At 44.9% G+C, this 24,614-nt stretch overlaps 1 protein-coding gene across 1 annotated transcript in view; it reads right to left on the reverse strand.

Annotated features, from left to right (window-relative positions):
- Positions 1-245: 245 nt before the first annotated feature.
- Positions 246-24,614, reverse strand: part of VAT1L (vesicle amine transport 1 like) — a 146,712-nt gene continuing 122,343 nt past the window's right edge. Inside the window, exons 8-9 of the mRNA XM_029208434.1 lie at positions 3,314-3,397; positions 246-1,445 (exon numbers count right to left, since the gene is read on the reverse strand). Of these exons, the coding sequence (XP_029064267.1) occupies positions 1,347-1,445; positions 3,314-3,397 (183 nt within the window). The 3' untranslated portion in view covers positions 246-1,346. The remainder of the gene's footprint in view (positions 1,446-3,313; positions 3,398-24,614) is intronic.

Genomic DNA, 24,614 nt, shown 5'->3' on the forward strand with positions numbered 1-24,614 from the left:
TGGTGGAGTCCACCCTCTGGGCCAACAGGACTGGGAGACGTGGTGAGGAGCACCCCCCCCCGCCCCCGCCCCATGGAGGCACTGGGCCTCTTGTCCCTCCAGAGGGACTGTTCACCTCAAGCCGCGTCAAGTGCAGTGGGACCGGTGGGGGGGGGTTTCTTAGGAGTCTGGGAGCTGGGAAATTAATCAGGGGTGTGCGATCAAGTAATTTGGTACCGGATTTCCAAAAAGCAGGGCCTTGCAAAGAGTCTGCACCATAATTTTATATTTCAGAGGAGAGGAACACATATTTGGCATCAGGTACTAAACATCGAGTTTTGTATCACTAGAGTTTGTGACACGTTGGAACACGCTTTGGCAAGAAGAAAGATACTCATTGATTTTTTTCCCCCAAATATGGTCTACAAAGGAGATCTTTCTTGGGGGATCCAAGGTAAAGGCTGCTATTCAGTACCAGGAAATGAAAAGAGCAGAATCGGTAATGCCAATGGCAAGTGTGCAGACATAGGCGAGTCTCAGTAATGACTTTGAAATAGTCCCACACCTGGTGAGTTTTCTTAAAATTAAATATATATGGCGGGGAGAGGATTTTGCTCATGAGATGTGGTTTCAGAGGAGGGATCTCTGTGGCTGGTCCTCATACTTTGGCTGTTGACCCATCTTCTATCCTGAAATATCCACATCTATCTCCCTGTGTTTATGGTTAAGAACCGGTGAAGGAATCAAGCATCAGAGGGTGAGGGGAGGTTGGTTTAACCTTTTGACCGTGCAACACCTGAATGAATGTAAGGAGGTTGCCTCTTCAATGGGAAGTAGGGCAGTCCAACTTGGAGAGATCCTAAACTTACGGGCTTGTGAAAACATCTCCTGGCCTACCCTCTTTCTGCCAGCCAAATTGGCAAGCACTCTTTTCAGAAGCATGGGCGGCTAGCAGCAAAAAGTGTCATTGGCCTGAAGAATTCTAGGACAGTGCTCTGTGATAACACCTTTCAGTCCAAACTTGTCTTTGCCCATGTCTGGTCTCTTAAGCAATGGACCTGTGGACTTGTATCAATTTGCAAGGCTGTTCTAGAACTGTCGAGAAGGACCCAAAGATGGATGGTTTTGAAACAGGGGAGTGGGGAGAGTATAACACACAGACGGGGGAAGGACGTAATACTGCATGGAATGGGATTGGCACTTAATTTCAAAAACAACAGTGATCAACAGCTTTTTAGCTCAGCTGACAGCAGACAGACACAGCACACACTGGACTACAGCATTTGTTCACTGGGGCGCAGAAGAGATTTCTCAGCCGGGTCCTCTTTCTCCAGAGCATCCTCACGCCCTCCTGCCCGGGCCCCGGGTTACTGGATGAAGGGCGTCCTCTCCTTGTTCTCACTGTCACCCTCGTGGTCCTCCTCCTCTTCGCCCGCCTCGCTGGTCTCTGTGCTGTCATTGGCCATCTGTAATGCAGCAGAGGACTTCTTAGAGGGTTCTGCAGTCTGTCTCCTGCCTTCTTCGAGCATCTGATGAAGGCCCTTGGGAAAGATTTCTCTGAGGGCTGAACGCTAGGGTCACCTGATTCCTCAGGAAGGCAGTGTGGTACCAGGTGACTTGTGTTGGGCGCCCTAAGACACAGGCTCTGAGAAAGCATTTGACTGCAAGTATTTGGAATTGGGGAGATGATTCCAGAGCTTGGGAGATGATCCCAGGAAGCACAGGTCAGAGTGAGGAAAGGAAACAGAAAAGGCAAGGAAGCTGGCACGGGATATGTTAATAGGTCCTGCCATGGGCAACTGGGCTCAGTCCTGCTGGGGACCACTGGGGGACAGTGGGGGACACATGAACAGGGAAGAAGCCAGGGAGTGCCGATTTTGTGCATAACCCAAGCCTCTGGCATGGTCAGAGGACGCTCTCAGGCAGAGAGGGGCGGCGGCCAGCAGAAGTACAGCACCGGCATGCAGGGGAATCATGAGTGCCGGGGGCATGGGTGGGCATTGACAGCGTCCACTGCACCGAACGGCCAGGGTTCAAAGCCTGATGCTGTCACTTCCTAGGAGCCAGAAGAACACTAGTAACAAATGTGGGTTTATCCACTTTGTTGTCTATATTCCCCCATGGGAACGTCCTTTCTGTGAAGATGTGGACTCTTTCTGGTCTGTCTATCCATCCATCCATCTACCATCTATCTACCTACCCACCTACCTTCTTGTCATTGCTAGTACCTGGCACACTTGTCACACCTCTCTGAGCCTCCATTTCCTCCACCGTTAGGACGAGGATAAACCCACCTGCCTTATAAAGTTGTCATGGGAGCCAAGTGAAACAAAGGGAAACGATGTACTTGAAGCATCTGGCAAATTACTGAGCACATGACAGATGCTCAAAACATCCTCGTCCTATCCATTTACAGCCCCCTTCATGAACGGTGCCTTGGAGTTCTCTTCTTGTCCTAGACCCTGAGCTAGGTAATTTCCCTTGACCCCTGAACCTCTGCTCTCCCCACTTATTCTTACAAACAGGAATCATCTCCTGAATCTCAGTCCCCCCGCCCGTACCACATGGCTGATCTGGAGCTGGACTTCCCTCTCGGCCACAGCACATGCAGCGCCGTCCCTCCACCCGCCTGCCTACTCAATGCCTGCTTTTCCTTTTGTGCTCAGCCCGCTTCCTCAAGGAAGCCTTCCCAGACTTTCCTAATGGGAACAGACCCCCTACTGCGAGCCCTTCTTTGTGGCCCGTTTCTACGTATGGCTTGTTGATGGTTGTCCACCTGCCCCACCTCTGGATCTGTGCAGTCTGGTGGCAGTCTCTGTGTCGACCGCCACACTGCAGAGCCCCTCAAGGGACCCTTGCAAGAGTGTCTGGGATGTGAGTGTGACATGCTTCACTCCTGGTGGGGTCCCTGCGTGTAAGGGTATTGTCCTGGTAAGAGAAAACAAAAGCCATGGGCCCATCAGGAGGCATTTCGGAGGCAGGTGGCATCATTCTGTTGGGTATCTGAATGTGAATTTATTAAATTTTACCAGGAATTCCTCCCGCTTGTGCAGCCAAGAGTGAGCAGGTGTAATAGGCACGGGTGTGGTCTTGTCCTCTCCTGACCTCAGATTGCTCCTGAAACGTTCTCACCAAAGCGTTTTCCTTTCTTTATTAGCGTTCATCCCATTTGTGACTAATCCCTCACTTGCACATTCGTTTCATTACCTCTGGTCTCCCCCCACCAGCCCCAGCCCAGCAGAGGGCTTCCTGTACTTCCCTCCATCCCACCTGTGCCTGCACCAGATAAACCTTCTGGTGTTGAACTGAGCGGATGCCTCTGCTTTTGACTCACCAGCGGAGTTGGGGTCTTTTCTACATCCAGAATTAACTTTCCAATGTTCCCTCGGTCGTGGATCCGCTGCATGGCCTCCTTCACCTGAGAGACAGGGAGAGAAAGCGCCAGTTAGATGAGATGTCGCCCAGGTGGCAAGAGGGCCTGGAAAAGCCAAACCACCCTCTGTCCACCAGGGGGCGCTGCGGTTCAAGTTTAGCAGCTAAACTAGCAATGGTTTCCAAAAGCGCGTGCAAATAAATTCTGGTTGTCACTCACACTGTCTGCAAGCGACTCGGTTTCCTGAGTCTAAAAAATGAGAGTGATAGCTCTGGAAATAAAAAGATGAACATTTCTTTAAAAAAAAAAAAGGCTGGGGGAGGAGGGTCCTATAGAATTCCAAGAGTTAACATGCTGCCGAGGGAGGGGCCAGGAACATGAGCCAGAGTAAATTTTGACCAATTAAATTATTTTTCAAGGGTCATTTTCGCCCTGCTTACCTAAGTGTTATATAACTCTGATTCGTAGTTTGGCTAAAATGACCCATCACCGAGGCTGAACTACATTCAGGAAAATTCCCATGGTTCCTGGTTATTGAGTGGAAATTTTGTTTCCACCTAAGCAGAGGTTTCCCCAGAACTAGTATTCTCCCCAGTGAAGAGGACCTTCTGTTTCTTTTCAAGTGATGGGAGCTTGTCAGACAAATATCAATACATAGACCCATCCTGGGACCCTCTGAAAAAAGCAGGTGTGTGATGTAATCTGATGTAGCCTTTGAGCCTTTCATTCTGTTGCTGTATGGAAAATGAACTCTAGGGGGTGCTGTGCGGATAAAATAAAATAAGGAAAGGGCAACAGAATGCCAGGGCTTGGCATGGGTAAGTCCTCCACATCTCTTAGTGAAATCTAAATGGAAATGCAACATCTCTTGATTTTAAAAAATGCGATAGATCTAGTTGAAATATTTTTCCTTAAGTCTCGGATTTTTAAGTATTTTTGTTCGTGCATTCATTCAGTGCACAAATATTCACTACATGTTGCTTATAGGCTAGATGCTATGGTTTATTTTAGGCATATCTTTTATTGATAGCATATGTTTTCACTTAGTTTTTTTAATATACAAATTTATTTATTTACTTATGGCTGCGTTGGGTCTTTGTTGCTGCACGTGGGCTTTCTCTAGTTGCAGCGACCAGGGGCAACTCTTCATTGCGGTGCGCGGGCTTCTCACTGTGGTGGCTTCTCTTGTTGCGGAGCATGGGCTCTAGGTGTGCGGGCTTCAGTAGTTGTGGTGCACGGGCTTAGCTGCTCTGCGGCATGTGGGATCTTCCCGGACCAGGGCTGGAACCTGTGTCCCCTGCATTGGCAGGCAGATTCTTAACCACTGCACCACGAGGGAAGTCCATTTAGTTTTTTTTAACTATATCTGAAAGTATTTTCTTTTAGTTGGCAAGTTTCTCCCATTCAATTATTGTTATGCAGGTAGATTTAGTTGTGTCATCTTTTACAGAGTCAGATTGCTTTTTTTTAATTTATTTTTTATTGAAGTACAGTCGAATTATAGATGCTATGGTTTAAAAAAAATTTTTTTTTAAAGTAAGCTAGGGTGTCTGCCTTTGAGGAACTCAGTCTGGGGCTGATGGAGCAGTGTTTGCTTATATAAAAACCAAAGCCATTTTCCCATTTGAATAAAAACTTGACGGAGCCATTAAAATGTGTGTATTCGAATTGCTTTTCTGGGACTTTATCCTAAAGACACAATTCAAATTATGGGGAAAAAACTTACCACGCAAAAGATACTCGATTGTTTTCAATGGCAAAACATTGAAGCAACTTATATGTCACAGAATAAGGGAATGGTTAAGTAAACCATGGCTCTGACATTTATCTACTGAATGGAAATGTTTTGTAGCTGTTAAAGTGCTAATTATAAAGAATATACAGCAGGATTAAATGTCTTTATAATATTGTTAAATGAGAAAATCGAGGTGCATATTTTTATTTACATCCCCATAAAAACACGGGCATTCTAAAATAACTAGAAAGGGATTTGGATATATGATAAAACATTATGTAGGGGGAATGGGTGCTTTTTAATTCTAATGTCCAAACATTGTTATCTGGTAACATATTATCAAACCGCTGCTTGATATAAGTTAAATGTATCTTTATTTTTTTAATTTTTAAAAATATGTTTTATTTATTTGGTTGCGCTGGGTCTTAGTTGTGGCAGGCGGGCTCCTTAGTTGCAGCACATGGGCTCCTTAGTTGCGGCATGTGAACTCTTTTAGTTGTTGCAAGCATATGGGATCTAGTTCCCCGACCAGGGAATGAACCTGGGACCCCTGCATTGGGAACGCGCAGTCTTAACCACTGCACCACCAGGGAGGTCCCTAAATGTATCTTTAAATGCAGTCTTTGGATAAGCGAGCATTGGTTAGAATCAACCTCTTTTATAGACTGACAGTGTCATGTGATTGTTGAATTTCCTCACCCTAATACATAATCCAGGAGATTTCTCCTATTTCTGTGATGAATGATGCTTTCCAAATGCTTTTGTATTCAGTCTGAACAGCAGCTACTGAGAATCTTTAAATATTGTGACAGACAGCTTCTAAAACAGCTCTCAACCACCTCCTGGGACTCACAGTCCTGTGTAGTCCCCTCCACTTAAATGTGAGCTGGACCCAGCTACTTGCTTGTAACCAACCGAATACAGCAAAAGTGACAAATGTCACTTCCAAGATGAAAAGACAACCCTCAGAATGGGAGAAAATATTTGCAAACAAAGCAACTGACAAAGGATTGATCTCCAAAATATACATGCAGCTCAATATCAAAAAAACAAACAACCCAATTCAAAAATGGGCAGAAGACCTAAATAGACATTTCTCCAAAGAAGATATACAGACTGCCAACAAACACATGAAAGGATGCTCAACATCACTAATCATTAGAGAAATGCAAATCAAAACTACAATGAGGGGACTTGCCTGGTGGCACAGTGGTTAAGAATCCACCTGCCAGTGCAGGGGACACGGGTTCGAGCCCTGGTCCGGGAAGATCCCACATGCCACGGAGCAACTAAGCCCGTGCACCACAACTACTGAGCCTACGCTCTAGAGCCCGCGAGCCACAACTGTTGAGCCCACGTGTCACAACTACTGAAGCCTACGCGCCAAGAGCCCGTGCTTCACAACAAGAGAAGCCACCGCAATGAGAAGCCCTAGCACCACAACAAAGAGCATCCCCCACTCGCCGCAACTAGAGAAAGCCCGGACGCAGCAACGAAGACCCAACACAGCCAAAACTATAAATAAATAAATAATTAAAAAGAAAAACCAAACAAAACTAACCTACAATGAGGTATCACCTCACACCGGTAAGAACGGCCATCAACAAAAAATCAATTTCTTCCCAGTTAAAAATAAAAGACTGTGACTTCTGTCTTCCAGTCTCTCTCTTCCTCTGACTCTTCTTGCCTTCTTTTTCTTTTTTTTTTTAAAGGCTGACGTGTTTTTATTTATTTTATTTTTTTAACATCTTTACTGGAGTATAATTGCTTTACAATGGTGTGTTAGTTTCTGCTTTATAACAAAGTGAATCAGTTATACATATACATATGTCTCCATAGCTCTTCCCTCTTGCGTCTCCCTTCCACCCTCCCTATCCCACCCCTCTAGGTGGTCACAAAGCACCGAGCTGATCTCCCTGTGCTATGCTTGCCTTCTTGTTCTGATGACACAAATGGCCATGTTGTGTGCTGCCCTATGGAGAAGCCCACATGGCAGGGAATGGAGGGAGAACTCCAGCCAACAGCCAGTGAGGAACTGACACCGTCAGTTCAAAAGCCTATGAGGCCCTGGATCCTGCCAACAGCCAACGAGAGAGCTTGGAAGCAGATCCTTACTCAATTGAGCCTTGAAATGATATCACAGCCTGGGCTGACACCTTGATTGCAGCCTTGGGAAAGACCCTGAGCCAAAGGACCCAGCTAAGCCCTACCCAGATTCCTCACCCACAGAAACTGAGATTATAAATTGGTTTAAGCCAATAAGTCTTAGGGACAATTTGTCATGCAGTGATAGATAATTAATACATTGTTACCTTGAATGTATAATTCTTATCTTGCAAGATACATATTATACCCATTTTACAGATAAGTACCTTAGTTCTCAAAGACATAAGCAATTTGTCCAAAGACTACATGACTATTGGCAACAGAAATGTGCTTCACACTCAGATTTGGCAGACTTCAAAAACCAATGCTTTTTCCGAGTTCTGCCCCGATCATGCTGCTTCCTTTGATTCTCACATAATGGTTTCCCAGAATTCAGTTGTTTATTACCCTGGCAAGTCATTAAGCACCTGGAAACTCCTTGGAGATTAGGAACAGTTTTTAAACTGCTTCTCCAATAAGGTAGAGCCCAGGGAAACTGAAAAGCTGTTTTCTTACCAGTTAAAGCTGACTAAGATGCTAGAAAAAAGTTCCCAGCTGGGCAGTCTGTAACCTGCATATTTTGGGGACATTGCTTTCTGAAAGGGACTGACTCCTTGAAGTTCCTTATATGGGGGTTGGAGAAAGGATTAGGAGTCTTGATCCCCAGTCATGCTGTTTGAGTTTACATCCTCTTGGGCTGCTCTTGGGGATGTGAAGAGTCTTTTATGACAACTCTCAGAGGGAAAGAAACTACCATTTTTTGATCAATTCTTTATGAAGCACAGCGTGAGGCATTTTACATATCTTGCTTCATTTTATCTGCACCTATACTCTTAGGTGAGTATAGGCATCAGAGTTTCAACAGAGGAAAAAAATCGCAGGAATCTGTCGCAGGTCGCCCTCTGAATGGTGTGGGAACCACATAGGAATTGAGAGAGGGAAAGTTGCCCTTTTCAGGACTCTGGAAAAACCCAAGATGGGGCTCTGCTGTCTGCATCCCAAAACTTCCCTCCAATAACATCATCAAAGGGTAAAGTCTGCAAAGAGATTTTTCTCCCACGTTATCAGTTTATGAACTGAGGCGCCTGGGTAGGTGACAGGGTACAGAAGATGGTGGTGACAGCCTCCAGAAAGCTACTGGTCTCCCTTATGGCTGCCAGGGAGATTTGTCTGAGGCACTCTTCTGCTTAGAACCTCTCCCCATTGCATTCAAAAGAAAAGTCTCGTGGACGTGGCATTGCCTAATACAGTCACCACTAGCCGCGTGTGGCACTGAGCACTTGAACTGTGGCTGGTCCAAACTGGGGTGTGCTGGGAGGGTGAAATACACAGCACACTTCAAAGACAATCATAATGAAAAAGAATGCAAACTCCCTCCTTGACATTGATTAAATATTGAAACAATAGCCTTTTTAATATCCTGGGTTAAAGAAAACATATAATTAAAATTAATTTCACCTGTTTCTACTTTTCTGCCTGTGGCTACTACAAAATTTAAAACTTTGCGTGTGGCTCACATTATAATTCTGCCAGACAGCCCTGGACTCAGTTTCTGGGAGCTGATGTCTGTTGCCCTTTCTGGCTTTGTTGCTTCCTCTTCCCCTTGTCTACCCCCTCACTCCCATCACTGGAGACACATCTGGACTTCTCAGCCTTGTGCCGATGTATAAACCCAGTTCCTTCCCACAGTGCCCTGGTCCTGGAACTAACTCAGATTTGTCTGTTGATTTAGATGTGAACTCTTCTAGGAAGCTGCTCTCACCGCCCACCCCCGCCCCTCACAGTCTGGGCTAAGTGTCCTTTGGGCTCCCCCGGCACCTGGACCGGCTAGTAATGTCACCCTCACCCCCAGCTTAGAACTTGCCCATCAGCCTCTCCTGTACGTTGCTGTCCAATAGAAATATGAAGTGAACCATGGATGAAACTAACATTTCTCTAATTAGTCACAGTAAGAAGTGTAAAAAGAAGCTGCTGAGATTCATTTTAAAAATATATTTTCTTTAACCAGATCTATCCCAAATATCATCATTTCAGTATATGCTCAATACAATAAAAAGTATGAATGAAATATTTTATATTCCTTTTTTGGTACTAAGGTTTTGGAATCCGTGATGTATTTTACACTTCGAGCGTGTCTCAGTTTAGACCAGCCACACTTCAAGCGCTCAGGTCTATCGTATTGGAGAGTGCAGCCATAGACGGCAGGAAAATGGCACCAATCTCAGGGACCCCAGCGCAAAGGTGCGTTTGGCATATGACAGCCTCCGGAATGAATGAATGAATGAACGAGGAAGTTGATTTGAGGGGAGAGTGAGACTCACGTGGCTGAGCCATGCCCAGAGGTTTCTGTCAGGTGTATCCCTGGTCCCAGTGCCCCTGGCCCAGGTAGCTGTATCTTGGTGGCCTGCTTGGTGCTGCCTGGATGGCCCGGTGGAGTCTGTTCATAAACAGGGTCATGGTCCCCCACACCCAGTCTGAGACGCCAGTGCCAGCTGCGTGGCTGGCCAGAGGCTGGATTTCCCAGGGCTAGGGATTCTGGCCACAGCCAGTCCATCTCTTCTGGAGCTGGTTTCCCATCCAGACAGCGGGAGGAAATTTGAGTCATGTCATTCAAACGCTTCAAGAGGCCAAGATCCTGAGCACAGAGGCCATCTCAGTCTTTTCTGACACTTCTTGTCCCTGGGAGGCTGCCTTGATAAACCATCCCAAGCGGATGGGGGCAAGAGGCAGTGGGAACATCCCTGATTCGTAGGCTCTGCTTTGGCTCACTAATGTCATTCCAGCAAGTCACTTCACCTCTTTGCCCCTCATCTTCTTAATATCTTAAATGATGATAACTCTTCTATCCATCCATCCATTCATTCTGTCACTCATCCAGCAGTGCCAAAGCCCTTTTCTAGCAGTTGTGTGCGCAGTAATGATTGGAACAGACATGCTCTCTCTGCCCTGAGGGAATCACAGTTTCGCTTATTAAATAGGCTAATCATCATAGAGCGTTTCACGGTCTAGAAAGCGTGTTCCTGATTTGTTCATTTCGCCCCAATGGACCGCAGCCCATCAGAGCTGATCTTGTACCATTGGTTGGTGCTTCAACCAAGTCCAGGAGCATTTAAGTTGGTGTTCAAGCATGAACATGTGACTGGCTCAGACCATGTTCACAGAGGAACACCAGTTGTGGTCATTCTTATTTCTTTCTGCAATGGATCTAGGAGAGGTGGTTTTCTGGAAGTCTGGGAAGATGATGGTGAGCAAACACCTACAAGATCCTCTGTGTTCATGAAACTTATGGTCTTACAGAGACACAGACTTAAACAATCAAAGTGACTCAAATGAATGTAAGATTGCCATTGGATAATTCCAAGATGGTGTTATGAGAACGTGGATAGGGGAATTGACCTGGTTGGGGAGATCAAGAAAAACTCCTCTAAAGAAGTGATAATTGAGCTGGATTTTAAAGGATGAGTAGAACATAACTAGGAAAAGAAGGGAGAGAGGGCCATTCGAAGCAGAGGGAGCTGAGTATGAAAGCAGAGACTGCAAAGAGGCCAGAGGGCATGAGGACAGAGAATAAAAGTGAACCTGGGACAAGATGCTGGGAAGGTTGCCTGGGGCCGATGGTACTACATTCCAGACAGTCTGCAGGGGTGCGGTTGCCCACAGCAGATCCTACAAATCTACACTATCCGGTCACCTTCTGAGTGGTCAGTTCCTTCACACTTCAGCAATGAGGGTTAACATTGCTCCGTCTTTGTTTGGGGTTTCATTTAACGTTTCACAATATTCCATTTCTTTTTCAATGGTGTGAAAGGCGTAAATTCATTAGGGTACAAATGATACCACTTAATAACCAAACCATTTGGCTTGTGCTGTGAATAGTACTAAGCCTAGCCATCTAAAAGAGGAAAAAAATTAAGATGGATTATTCCACGGATCACTGTGCCTATTAGATGATAAATTAAAAGCTTTGAAAAAGGAGAAATGAGTAATACTCTAATTAGAAACACATCTACCAAACTCTTCTCTGGAAGATGACTCATATTAATGACGTCCATCTTTGGGAGGGATTGATGATTGCTTAAAACCCAAAGTGGGTATTGAAAAGTAACACGTTCATTGCAGGTAGACTTGAAATCTGGAATTTGTGTTCTGTCAGGTAGCTGCGAGAGTCTAAAGAGAGTGAGCCCCGAGATTTTGACCTACGTGGAAGAGTGACTGAAAAAATAAAATGTCAGGGGCCATGGATTGATCCACTGGGAAGGCAGAGAAAAGATTCAAACACAACTTTTTGGATTAGTTGCAAGTGGGTCTTTGCAATAATGCAGGGCGTGGGGAAGGGTGGGGCATTTAAGGAGGCACTCACTCCCAGGGTCATTCGAGTGGTGGTTCAGCACCTGAGAGTGAGCGCCTCCTTAAATTTTGCACCCTAGTCATCTCTCTTGCCCCATCCCAGTTCTGGCACCACAGAATGGCCAATGTAGATGATCCTAGAGGATTTTTTAAGGGGCCACTGGTAGGAGTACCGGCTTAGAAGAGGTAAAGAATGTTCCGAGAATGAGGAAGAGGGAAGGCAAAAAAGCAAGACAGTAAAATTGGGATGAAGTAACTGGTCCTTTTTCCCTGGGAACTTGGATGGCCCTGACACTGATGACCACATATGTATCATGGCCATTAGGAGTTCAAATGAAATAAACATTGAGTTAGAAGCCAGAACTGTTGTGCAGAAATCTACAGTCCATAATCAAGCCAAACTATATATTCTTGTCCAGCTGTATTCCAAACTAAAGCAAAAGAAGAAAAAAAATCTAGTGAATTGCCTCCAACATTTGTTTGATCTTATTTAACAATGTTCCCCAGTGTCGAATTTGGATGGTGGAGTAGAATTGAAGTGGACACTTGTGGATGCTTATTCCAACACATAAGTGAGGTCCGGGGAGGAGGATAAAATATGCATGAGATGGTTCCTGTCCCCTGCGGAAAAATATCTGTTATACAGTGTGTAAGAGAGATGTTTGAAGTGTGATGGGCATAGAAGAGGAAGCAATTAGAGTTGGGAGAAGGATGAAAACCTGGGGAAAACTCTTGGCAGAAAGGTATTATTAGAATGAGACTTGAGGGTCAGGGAGAAGTTTGTCACTCAGCCAAAGAGAAAGGCATAGAAATAGTCTAAGGAAGTATTACTTATGCAGAGAATGAGTCATTGATGGCCACCAGAGCACTGAGGGTGATGCTGGCGATTATGCTTTGAAAATCCTCTTGACTTACTTAAGATCCTCAAGTCTGCTGGGAATGGGTTACATCATAATGAGCTCCTGCCACTCCTGAAATCCCACGTGACAATGGCAGAACTTACAAAATGTAGTTTCAACTGGTTCTTGCTTCAAATCCTTTAGCAAAATCCTCCAACCAGTTAGAGAAGCTCTTATTTCTGCTTGGAGGACTCTAGTTCCTTACTAATGATGTAACCCCTTTGCTTCCAGATAGTACTGGTTTTATTCATTCCCAGGTGGATAATGATTCCATTCCATGGCACCTGAAAGTTTTCCCCTGGAACAGTCAAATGTGAGAGTTATGGAAAAGGGTTAGAACTGTAAGGAGGCCAAAGACCTTTCAAAATCTTGAAAGGTCTCATCTTTTCAAAGGGATGACAGCCAGACCTGCTAACATTTAGGAAAGTACAGTTTAGAAGGCCCTTTCCATAGGCTTTAAGGGAAAGGGCTTGTTTGCAGGTGTTTGGGGGCATTTCAGTACCTAAGGGAATTGAGATAGCATTGACTATGTCATCTAGATATGGCTGTCATTTAGATGAGTGCTGGGGTACCCAGGGTGCAAAATTAGAGGTGGCCAACCGAGGCAGGTATGCCTGGGACAAGTTGTTTGGGGACTGTGGGTTGCTCTAAAGTAACAAGTGAAATAAAAGAGTGACTGTGTAAGAGGCATTTGCAAACAAAAAGCTCTTGTAGGAAGCTGGTTCTCCACCACTTGGAAGGGGGGTTTCTTGTGGATACCCCCCACTTAGACAGGAAGGAAGGGGAGGGCTATATGTTTTGGACCGTAGTGATTTAAGAGTCACTACCTGCCCGTAGGTTATATTAGGAGAAGGTAAGTGTCTCAAGAAAAGAGCTGAATCTAAAAATCAGGTAAATGTGAAGGACGAGGCAGAGGTGGCACATCCATGGGGTGGTGGGGGGCAGTGCTCATTCACATCACAGCAGCTGACATATGACGAATGCTTAGCAGGTGCTGTCACCGAGGAAAGCACTTCTGTGCTTGATCTCCTTTCCTTGCACCAGCCCTGTGAAGTGAGTGGGAATTTGTCAATCAGGTATACATACAAATATTCTCCCTTTTTTCCTTGAGTCCGTGTTGCTCACGGAGTTTCATCTGCTTGTGGTTCGAGGGGAAGATCTCTGTGGAAGTGGGGTCATAGGATGTGTGTGCAGAAGTGCGAATCAGCGTGTTACTCAGGCGACCCATGGCCCATGGTGCAATGAGCCTGATCTGATTGTGATGTGAGCAGAAAAAATTAGAAGCAGAGTTACATGCTGGAAATGCAGTGGAAGGCTGGTTTCATTTTGGCAAAGGAAACGTCAGGATGTAGTGTGACCCAATGGCTGGTGGTGATGTGTATCCTTGAATTAAATCGCAAACCTGTCAGGTGAAGAGAGAGCCCAGAGATTAAACTGTATCTGGCTATCACTACAACCAAGTAAATAACAGTTTGCATATGGACAAGAAACTGGAAATCCTACCTTGAAAAATCACACCCGGTCTACAGCAAAACTAATCACTGTTTTCATTTTTTTAAAAATTATGAACGCATGGTAATGTTTGGGTATTGTATTGGTTTCCTAGGGCTGCAGTAACAAAGGACAACCAGCCAGGTGGCTTCAAATAATAGAAGTTTATTCTTGCACAGTTCTGGAGGCTAAATGTCCAAAGTCAGGGTGTCAGAAGGATGGGTTCCTACCAAAGGCTCTGAGGAACAACCTTTTCCATGCTTCTCTCCTAGCTTCTGCGGGTTGTTGGCAGTGCTTGGTGTCCTTGGCTTGTAATCACAGCACTCCAATCTCTGCCTCTGTCTTCACGTGCCATTCTTCCCTGTGTTTCTGTGTCTCTTCTTTTCTTATATGGACACCAATCATACTGGACTGAGGGCTTACCCTATTCCAGTATGCCCTCATAAGAATTTAACTCTCTGCAACGTTGTAATGTTGAAATACATGTGCAGTGACGTTATTTCCAAATACACTCACATTCCAAGGTTCGGGGAAGGACATGAATTGGGAGGGGCACTATTTAACCCGAGACAGGTAGTACACCTTTAACTTTTTTTTCTTTTTAAACTATTTTGATTATGAAATAAAACACACACACACACACAACCACACAAAACAAATATATAGTTTGTAAGTGCTCAGGTCAAGAAATAGAACTTTGTTGGACATCCTCAAAGCCTCCCCCCACCATGTATTCTGTGCCAACCTCAACTCCCTCCCCTCCTCCAACTATTACCACTTGTATCCCGACTTTCAGAGTGATCACTTCCTTGTGTTTCTTTTAGTTTTTCACCTGACTGTACTACCCTAGGCACCATAGTTTTATCTTGCACATTTAAAAAATGGACAAGTCCTTTTAAATCTATTTCTTCTGTTTTTTTGTTGCTGTTCCTTGCAAGGTGAAGAGCCCAGGTTGTTTGGTGGTGGTTTCCTTCGCACTGTCTAGATTCTGTGGATTGCAGATAGCTGGTATTGTCCAGCATGGCCCCTGTGACCTGTATTTCCTCCAAGTTGGTAGGAGGTTTGATCAGACTAAGACTGTAGGTACTGTTGTGTCCTCTGGGAGACACACAATGGCTGGTTGACCCTCTTTTCCTGATAATCAATGCCTAGACCCATTAATTTATTTGGGGTTGTGAAACGGTGATATTCTGATTCTAACACTCTGTTCATTTATTAGCTGCCATAATTTTTTAAAGAGACACGTCCCTTCATCTATTAGTTGATTACGAGTGATAAACATCTCATATAAGAAAAGGAGAATAAATAATTGATTCTTTCCTTATTTTTATTGGTAGCAGCAGCCTTTTAAAAGGAGCAAAATTAAGGAAACTGAATAAAGCTTTATGGGTAAACCATTCACTAATTGAATAGTTAATACTTCTTAATTTGATATTGAAAAGGAAAAAGTTGGAGCAAAACATGTCCATCAGGGCTTCCCTGGTGGCGCAGTGGTTAAGAATCTGCCTGCCAGTGCAGGGGACACAGGTTCGAGCCCTGGTCTGGGAAGATCCCACATGCCGCGGAGCAACTAAGCCCGTGTGCCACAGCTACTGAAGCCCGTGCGCCTAGAGCCCGTGCTCTGCAACAAGAGAAGCCACCGGAGTGAGAAGCCTGCGCTCGGCAACAAAGAGTATCCCCCGCTCGCCGCAACTAGAGAGAAAGCCCGCGCGCAGCAACGAAGACCCAACTCAGCCAAAAATAAATTTAAAAAAAAAAATCTAAAACAAAAACAAAAACATGTCCATCAGGAGTAGGATGGTTGGGGGAATTGCAGGATATCCCTGGAAGGTCACCTCATCCCATTTCTTACCGATGTGATAAGGAGAAAAAGTAATTTTATATTCAGTGTGATCACACCTCTGTAGAATATATATTAATATAAAGAATAAACAAGAGCTTGTATCAATCCAACTACCCTGGGTATATCTGTGGTAAGGCTAGTTTTCATTTTCTCCATTATACTTTTTGTGTTTTTTCTGTTTATTTATTTTTAAAACCACTTTATTAAGGTATAATTGGTATATAAAAAGCTGTATGTAATTAATGGTTACAGCTGAATGAGCTTGGGGATAAGCGTACACCCATGAAACCATCACCACCATCAAGACCATAAACATACCCATCACCTCCCAAAGTTTTCTCTCACCCTTTTTATTATAGTTACTATTTTGAGGTAAGAACACTTAACATAAGCTCTACCCTCTTAGCAAATGTTAAGTACACAATACAGTATTGTTAGCTATGAGTACTATGCTGTATAGCAGATCTCCAGAACTTATCTTACATAAAACTTTGTTCCCTTTGACTGTCACATCCCATTCCCCCTCCCCCCAGCCCCTGGTAACCACCCTTCTACTCTCTGCTTCTGTGAGTTTGACAGTTTAGATTCCACATATGTGACATCATATTGTCTGTGTTTTTTAAAATGTCCACAGTGAGCATGTGTTCATGCAGAGTAAGTTTTAAAAGCAATGGTGGGTAAAGCACCAACTCCACTTTGATCATCACGATAGTGAAGGGAGGTTACAGAGCAGGAGTAGAAGGAAGCTCATCAGGGCGGGGCATCTGGAGCCTTTCACAGGGAGGTGTAAATAACTCCGAAGTAAAAGGAACCACCAGCTATGCAGGAGAAGCCGTGTGCTGTCATAATCAGTGGTCTCATGTGCCAAGTGTCTTTTCCAGGATGTCCCATCAGAGGAAGCCCCATCAGAGGTTACCCCATTCAAGGGTGTCCCATCAGTCCTGCAAGGACAAAGCCTCTAAGAGGAAACTCATTATTTCACACCTTCTTCCTCTCCCTTAACTTCCTCTCTCCAGGCCACCAAAATCTAAACTTGACCTTTAATTGCAGCAAGCACCTCCCCTGCTGCAGCTAGTCAGTCAGAGATCTTTGTTCTCATCTCCCTGTGTGTCCTATCTCCACTCTCCATCACTGCCTAGCTCAAGGCCCCATCACCTCCTTCCAGGATGATTTTTCCAGCCTCCTATTTGGTCTCTGAGGCCCCAGTTTCTCCAATCTGCTCTCCTTCTACTGCCAGAGCTATGATTAGTGATCGATACAGCTGTATGTCTTTCATGTCCCAAATGCTTGGGACTGTGCTATAAATTCAGTAAGGATAATGATAATAATAGTGATTTTAATGGCTAACACCGACCACTTAGCACACAAGCTGGACGGATGCCGAGTGTCAAGTGTTTTTTGCGGAATAGTCCGTTTGCTCCTCATTATAACCCTATGATGTATGTGCCGTAATTATTCTCATTTTACATATATAGAATGCAAGGATTGGGACGGTCAATCTGCCCAAGATCACAGACATAGGAGGTAGAAGAGCTAGGATTTTCACCTAGACTGCTTATAAAATATTAGCAGGTGAAATGACATCATGTCTGGGATTTGCCTTAAAATACTTCAGAAAAATAATGGAGGAGGGGAGGCACCAGAGGAAACAAATTGGCCAAATGTTCATCACTGTGGAGGCTGCCTTGATGGTACATGGCTGGTGGGGGTGGGAGGTGGGTCAGTATTTGCTACTTTTGAATATGTTTGGAATTTCCCAAAAAGGTTATAAAATATGAACTTTGACTTTGTTCCCCCAAACAATAACTATAACAACAATTTCAGCACCCAAATGCTCAACTGTATACGTTGGATACTGATGTTATAAATGAGGGGTTTGGGCTCCTTAGAAGCTTGGTGCTGGAGAAGGTCAAGGTCTTACCCCATTTCCCCAGATAGAATAATGTATCCTTTTCAGCAAATCACCCAGCTTTGCAAGGGTAATAAATTCCAATATTGAACGCCTACCACAGGCCAGGCAGCATTCAAGGAGATGATCGCACACGGCCCCTTCCCCAGACAAGCCCCCAGGCTGCCGAGGTGGGGACACCATCCATGCACTCCGTCCAGGAGAGCATGGGAAGAGCTATATTCTAGGTATGAATCAAGAGGTGTGCAAGCCCAGGGGCAGGAAATGACTCAGTTTAGAGAAAAATGGCATTTGCTCGGGGCTTTTAGGGGTGGGAGGCCTTTTCCAGGAAGAGAAAATGCATGTACAGAGTCCTGAAAGGGGAAGGATGGCTCACACAGGGACCTGAGAGTTAGTGAGGGGACACTGTGCTGAGCTGTGCCAGCTGGGGGCTGGAGGTGGGGCTTGGAGACATCTTCACTTGGACCTGATCAGAGGTGTGTCTTGAGAAGATGGCCTGAGAGGGATGCCGGCAGGTGGGGCAGGGGACGAGGAGAAATGGGAATTAGGGGGGCTGTGAGGTGGAATTGACAAATTTGATGGTGGGATATCTCAATAGGCTGCCCATCCCACCTGGCCTTTGAGATCATTTCAGGCTGTTTGAAAGCCATGTAATTCTCCAAAGGGGAGAAAGATCCTCTAAAAAGACCTACGTTTTGAAAGAGTCTCTATCAAGCACAGAGGAGATCTGAGGTAATTTGATATATCTTCGTCCATTTTAATTAGCGTTGCGAACAGGTGACTTTGCTAGAACCTCCCTTCTGTCGGCGCCTGTGTGATTCTAAAGTCAAGTTTTTAATTATCTCTGCCCGTTTGCCAAGGCACAGAGGGGCATGGGGGCTAACCTTTTCCTTCCTGCATCTTCCTCGCTTGTCTGTCAGCTGAGTTTTTCCCTCTAAGCACCAAGGAGTACCTATTAGCCTTGAGGTTGTGTTGCCACGGCGACGAGATGGAAAAATACACAGGCTCAACACACGGTAAAAAATTCAACGGTTGAGGGAGGTTTTGTCTTCCAGCCACTTTCCTTTCCTGCTCAGGGGCCCACTGCCTCAGCTGATAGGGCCACACGTCGGGGACAGGGTGGACGGGCCACTCGGGTTCACAGGGTGGTCACACTGATCCCCGAGGAACAGCTTTTACACAACAGTCAGACCCCTCTGGAGTCATAGGGGAGGGTGGATCTGGGAAGGTCCCCATAGCAGACAAAGAGTTTGGTAGAAGTTGGAGAGGTGGGTGGCAATTCACCCGCACTAATACAAAACTGAAGTCACATCCACACCACGCAGTGTAGGGAATGCTTGCACTCTTTACACGGTCTTTAAAACACCTTGTAATGTCTTTAAAATGCTCTGACCTAGCAATTCCACTTTTGAGAATATATCCTGAGGAAATAATGCTACATTTGGAATAACAAGAGAAAAAGCTTTATATCCAAAATGTTCATTGCAGCTACAGCAATAAAAATAAAAAATAATCTAGATGTCCAGGAGCAGGGGAACAGTTGAGTAAACCCTGATCTACTCATTTGTTGCAATACTATGTGACCATGAGAGTTAAAAATGCTGAAAGAGTCTATCAGAGGGGAAAAGAAAGCAGTCTGCAAAATTTTTTACTATGTGATTATAACTTCTAAAAAATGTCAAACCCCCGAACAAAAGAAAATCAAAACAAACCCCCAAATGCACAAAAAGAAAATTTTGGAAGGAAAAAACCCCACAAAATATATTCAAGGGTTATCGTTGGGTGATGGGATATAGATGGTTTTTTCTGCCTTTATTCTTTTTTCTTTGAAGGGGTATATTTTTAAATGTCTCCATTGAATATGACATTTTTCCTATTGGAATAAAAACTTTTTAATGGTTTTAGTACTTTTCTTCTTTTTAATTTATTTTTTATTGAAATATAGTAGATTTACCACGTTGTGTTAGTTTCCAGTGTACAGCAGTGATTCAGTTTTATATATATATATGTATATATATACTTTTTCATATTCTTTTCCATTATGGTTTATTACAGGATATTGAATATAGTTCCCTGTGCTATACTGTAGGTCCTTGCTGTTTATCTATTTTATATATAGTAGGGCGTATCTGTTAATCCCAACCTTCTAATTTATCCCTCCCCTGCCCCACCCTTGGCAACCACAAGTCTGTTCTCTATGTCTGTGATTCTGTTTCTATTTCATAGATAAGTTCATTTGTGTCATATTTTAGATTCCACATATAAGGGCTATCATACAGTATTTATCTTTCTCTTTCTGACTTTACTTAGTACGATAATCTCTAGGTCCGTCCATGTTGCTGTATATATATGTATACACCACATCTTCTTTATCCATTCATCTGCCAATGGACAACTGAATTGTTTCCATGACTTGGCTGTTGTATATAGTGCTGCAATGAACACTGAGGTGCATGGTGTCTTTTTGAATTATGGTTTTCTCTGGGTATACGCCCAGTAGTGGGATGGCTGGGTAGTATGGTAGTTCTATTTTTAGTTTTTTAAGGAACCTCCATACTGTTCTCCATAGTGGATGCAGCAATATACATTCCCACCAGCAGTGCAGGAGGGCTCCCTTTTCTCCACACCCTCTCCAGCATTTGTTACTTGTAGACTTCTTAATGATGGCCATTCTGACTGGTGTGAGGTCATTGTAGTTTTGATTTGCATTTCTCTAATAATTAGTGATGTTGAGCATCTTTTCATCTGCCTATTGGCCATCTGTATGTGGAAGAAAATAATTTTTAAAAAAGTTCCACAATCTCGAATCAGCCATGTTTCCAAGTGAATGAGTCAATAGTCTCACCAATACAGGTCCCAGAAGCCACTTATTACACTATTTTTTGGACTCTTCTATCATCAAAACAATTCTGGGCACTGCAGGAACTGCAAAACCAAATAATACAGCGTCTTGGCCCCCATGGACTTGACAGACTAGGTCTGTTCGCCTCTGGATGTTCCATAATTGAGCACTCTGAACAGACCTTGACTCAACCCAGAGCATCTGTAGGAAACACAGCAGACAGGTCTCTGTACGATGTGGAGTCTATAATTAGGCTCATCCGTTTTCATTGCTTGGGATTCCACGCAGGTTTTAAAGAAATTATCACACGGATGAAGAAAGCTTGGGAGAGCGTTCAGTTTATCACTGCATGTGTACAGGTGGGATTACGAGAAACCTGCCCCCATGGAGGACCCATCTGCCTGCGTTGTCTTCCCCTCCTGCAGTTCATCAGTCTGCAGTCTTGGCACAAAGAAGAGGTAGGTGTGCATGCCTCTCAGCCATGCACAGCTATTTAAGTCACTGAAATAGATCTAAATAATAATGTGGATGAAAACAGCTATTTGAGCTCTGATTACTGCAGGCAATATAATAGTAACAGATAGTAATGATTATAATGGTTATGTCTGTTGAGTACTGACGACATGCCAGCAGTAACCGGCTAACTGGTTTCCAGGCATCATCTCCCTTAATCTTCACATCAACTTTGTACATGGTGGGTTATTATTTCTACTTTACAGAGGATGAAATTGAGAATCCTAGAACTTAATATGCTCAAGGTGACACAGCTAAAAATATTAGAAGAGCTAGGATATAAAGATGGAAACCAGGAGACTTAAAATCTGTTCTGTTATGACCGTTTAGACGTTTAGTGCTTCTAACAAGTCTGAGAATGAGGCATCATTGCAATTTTTAAGGATGAGAAAACTGAAGCTAAGAGAGGTTGAGTAGCTTTCCCAGCATCATACAGCAAGAAGGCAGCATAGCTGGGATTCGAACCCAGCTAGTGTCCATGTGTCTCTAGAGCCTGCTTCCTTCCCACCTGTGACGGCACAGTGGCCCTGTCTCCTAAGCATGACAAAGAATGTTAGGCGAATATTTCATTTGTAACACTTAACATTGGACCCCATACCGAGCAGATTCTTAAAAAGATAAAAGGATGAGTACATAACATATAAATGCTGAGAAACTGTAAGCAAGACGAGGTGCCTCCATCCATCCCAAACAAAACAGTCAACCAACAATCAATCATCCTGGAATCACTACTGAAGGACTGTGTCCATCAGTGTGTCCATCCACACCTAGGACTGCAGAGGTAAAAAGAAATACTTCATGCCCTGAGTGATTGGTTTTGCTCTTCCAGAAGCTCGGTGCTGCTCCATGGGGCTGCCTTGCTGGGACGTGTCTTTGAATGTCACATGGGAGGCAGTCGCCAGGAGAAAGTGCAGTGGGAGCTATTGTGGGGAGATGAAGGGAGTGCCCTTGTGATCCCAAGAAGATGGTCCCCAGCCCTGCCTGGGGAACATAAGATTTAGTTCCGATGCCTGGAGGCTAAGCCATTCCTTCTCAGGATGGGAACTGAACGGATTTCTCTAGGATTCCAGTAGAATAAACAGAGCTTCCGGAGTGACACAGCTCCCTAGTGCCTTATAGCGGGATTTTCAACCTCGGCACTAGTAACATTCCGGGCCGGATGATTCTTTGTTGCGTGGGGCTGTCCTGTGTATTGTGGGACGTTTAGTACCATTCCAGCCCTCTGCTCACTAGATGCCAGTAGTGTCCTCCCAGTTGTGAGGACCCAAAACGCCTCCAGACACTGCCAGCAGTCCCCAGAGGACAAAATCTCACCCAGCTGAGAACCACTGCCTTAGAGGTAGGCATTAGAAACAGGAGACTGGAGGGGAGCCTGTAAGTCATCCTGGGGCCCCCCTTAGCTTGCTCCTCCTAAGCTAGGAGGGTCACTAATTGGAGAAGGGGAGAAAGAGGGCTGTGGATGCAAGACTTCTGTTCCCCCAAAGAATTATCCCCCCTTCAAAGATGTCACAGATCACTGCTGCCATTGCCACTCTGACCTGTAGAGGGCGCTGATGTATGTCCTTCACTGTGTGGCCCAAGCGTGACGATGTAATTTTCACTTAATTATTGAACGAGTTGAGAATTGGTTATAACACGTAAATAAGACTTAACGTAAGGCTCGGACATAATCTGCTCCAGTATTTACTCATCCTTCATGACTTCCTCTCTTAGTTTCATGGTAACCCTGCAGTGGTAGAGAGTGAAGTACACCAAGCAGGAAATTAGCAGTGAGAGGTGAAGTGACTTGCCTAAGGTCACACAGCTAATAAGTGACAAAGTTTGGGTTAAAATCCAAGTGTTTTTTTTGACTTGAGAAGGAGGCTTGTCCCACTGTTCTTGGAAGATTGAAGTCACGTGGAGGCTTCACATCCAGGCAGGATGACATAATGACATATAAGCCACTATGTACACCACCTCCTACTGGCCTTAGGAGCTCACTGTTGGGGAGCAGAGAGGGCCAAATAGGTAAACACACATGCAGAACATCAGGGGCTATATCGGGGGGATGAAGCATGCACTGCTGGCACCCCAAGAAGATGATCCATAACTCTGCGTGGAGAGTGTGAGGTTTATTTACAACTCCCAGGGGCTATACCACTCCTCCTCTGGATGGAAATCCAAGAAATCTCTCTAGTACTGCAGTACAATGAATAAATCCTGGGGTAGCTTTGTCAGTGGTAATTGTGGAGCCTCTGCCCCAAAAGGCCCAGCCTTTATGAGGTCAGTGGCCTCCTCTGCTGCCCTCCTGCCCTGTACCTTGACACAGAGGATTAATTCTGAATTCAGTGTGTCTGGGATTGTGCTGGGCCCTGGGGCAGAGCTAGTTTAATGGAGACATAGTGGGCACTGGAGCTCCAATCCCAGTCTCATCACTTCCAAGCTGGGTGACCTTCCACAGGTCACTCAACCTCTCAGAGCCTCAGTTTTCTCATCTGTAAAATGGCGTAAGTGCCCACCTCATGGAGTGGTTGTGAGGATAAAATGAGACAATGTGGTAGAGCCACCAGCACAAAGCCAGGCGTATAGCAGGAATTCAATAAAGAAGAGGTTCCCCTTCTCCTCTTTGCCCTACTGAAGCAGGATGTTCAATGTCATGGCCAACAGGGAGATGACTGGGGCTTTCTGAGGGCTTTCTGAGGACCTTATGAAAGATGTGGTGGAGAAAATGTTTTTGTTTCTTTTTTTTTTTTTTCCCTTGAGTCCTACATGGATAGGCTTGGGGCAGAAGTTGTGTATCAAGAGAGATAAGATGAGATGGGCTAGATGGACAGAGTTTCAAGAGGCAGAAGAAAGGGAGCCACACACCTTGTGCTGGGGGATGATGCACTGGCGGGGGGGGGGGGCCTGCGCAGCCATGATGAGGGAGCGTGCCCGTGCTGAGAACTGGGTTCAGATCCCAACTCCATCACTCAGCAGCTGTATGACCTTGGGTGTATCCTGTAACCTTTCTGCTCCAAAGTTGCTTATCTGCAAAATGGTGATAATTGTTATCAGCAACTATAGCCTTGGGGGCTTGCATGAGCTGGCATGAGAAACTGCCTGATCTGGTGCCTTGCACATAATCCACAAGCAGCTGTAAGAGGGGGCTGAATCCAGTGTGTGCTGGAGCCAGCCCCTGCTGGTCCAGGAAACCTGACTGTGTGCATTTCTTCCCCAATCTCAGTTCACTGATGGCATGTTGGTTGCTTGAAATCAGCCACGGTGGGAATACTGCACATTTTCCCAGTCCCTAAACTTGCAATGACTTAGCATCTTCCTTCAGAAGACTATAGTTCTATCTCACATCTTTGGGCACATTTTCTTGGGTAATTGTCAGCTCTCTTTACACCTCCAGCTTAACAGCCTCTTTGGAATCCTCACCTGGTAGGGGCTTCGACTTGTCTCTTCAATTTGTGTAAATCTAGAGACCCAACGCGCCTGGTCCAAGAGGTCTTTCTCCAGGTCTCTGGACTTGGCTCCTTCCCTTTGCTGTTGGCTTTTACCTGAAGGTAGGGGG

This window comes from Monodon monoceros, unplaced genomic scaffold (assembly GCF_005190385.1).
Source record: "Monodon monoceros isolate NGI ecotype Baffin Bay Population unplaced genomic scaffold, NGI_Narwhal_1 Super_Scaffold_10, whole genome shotgun sequence".
Classification (NCBI taxonomy): Eukaryota; Metazoa; Chordata; class Mammalia; order Artiodactyla; family Monodontidae; genus Monodon; species Monodon monoceros.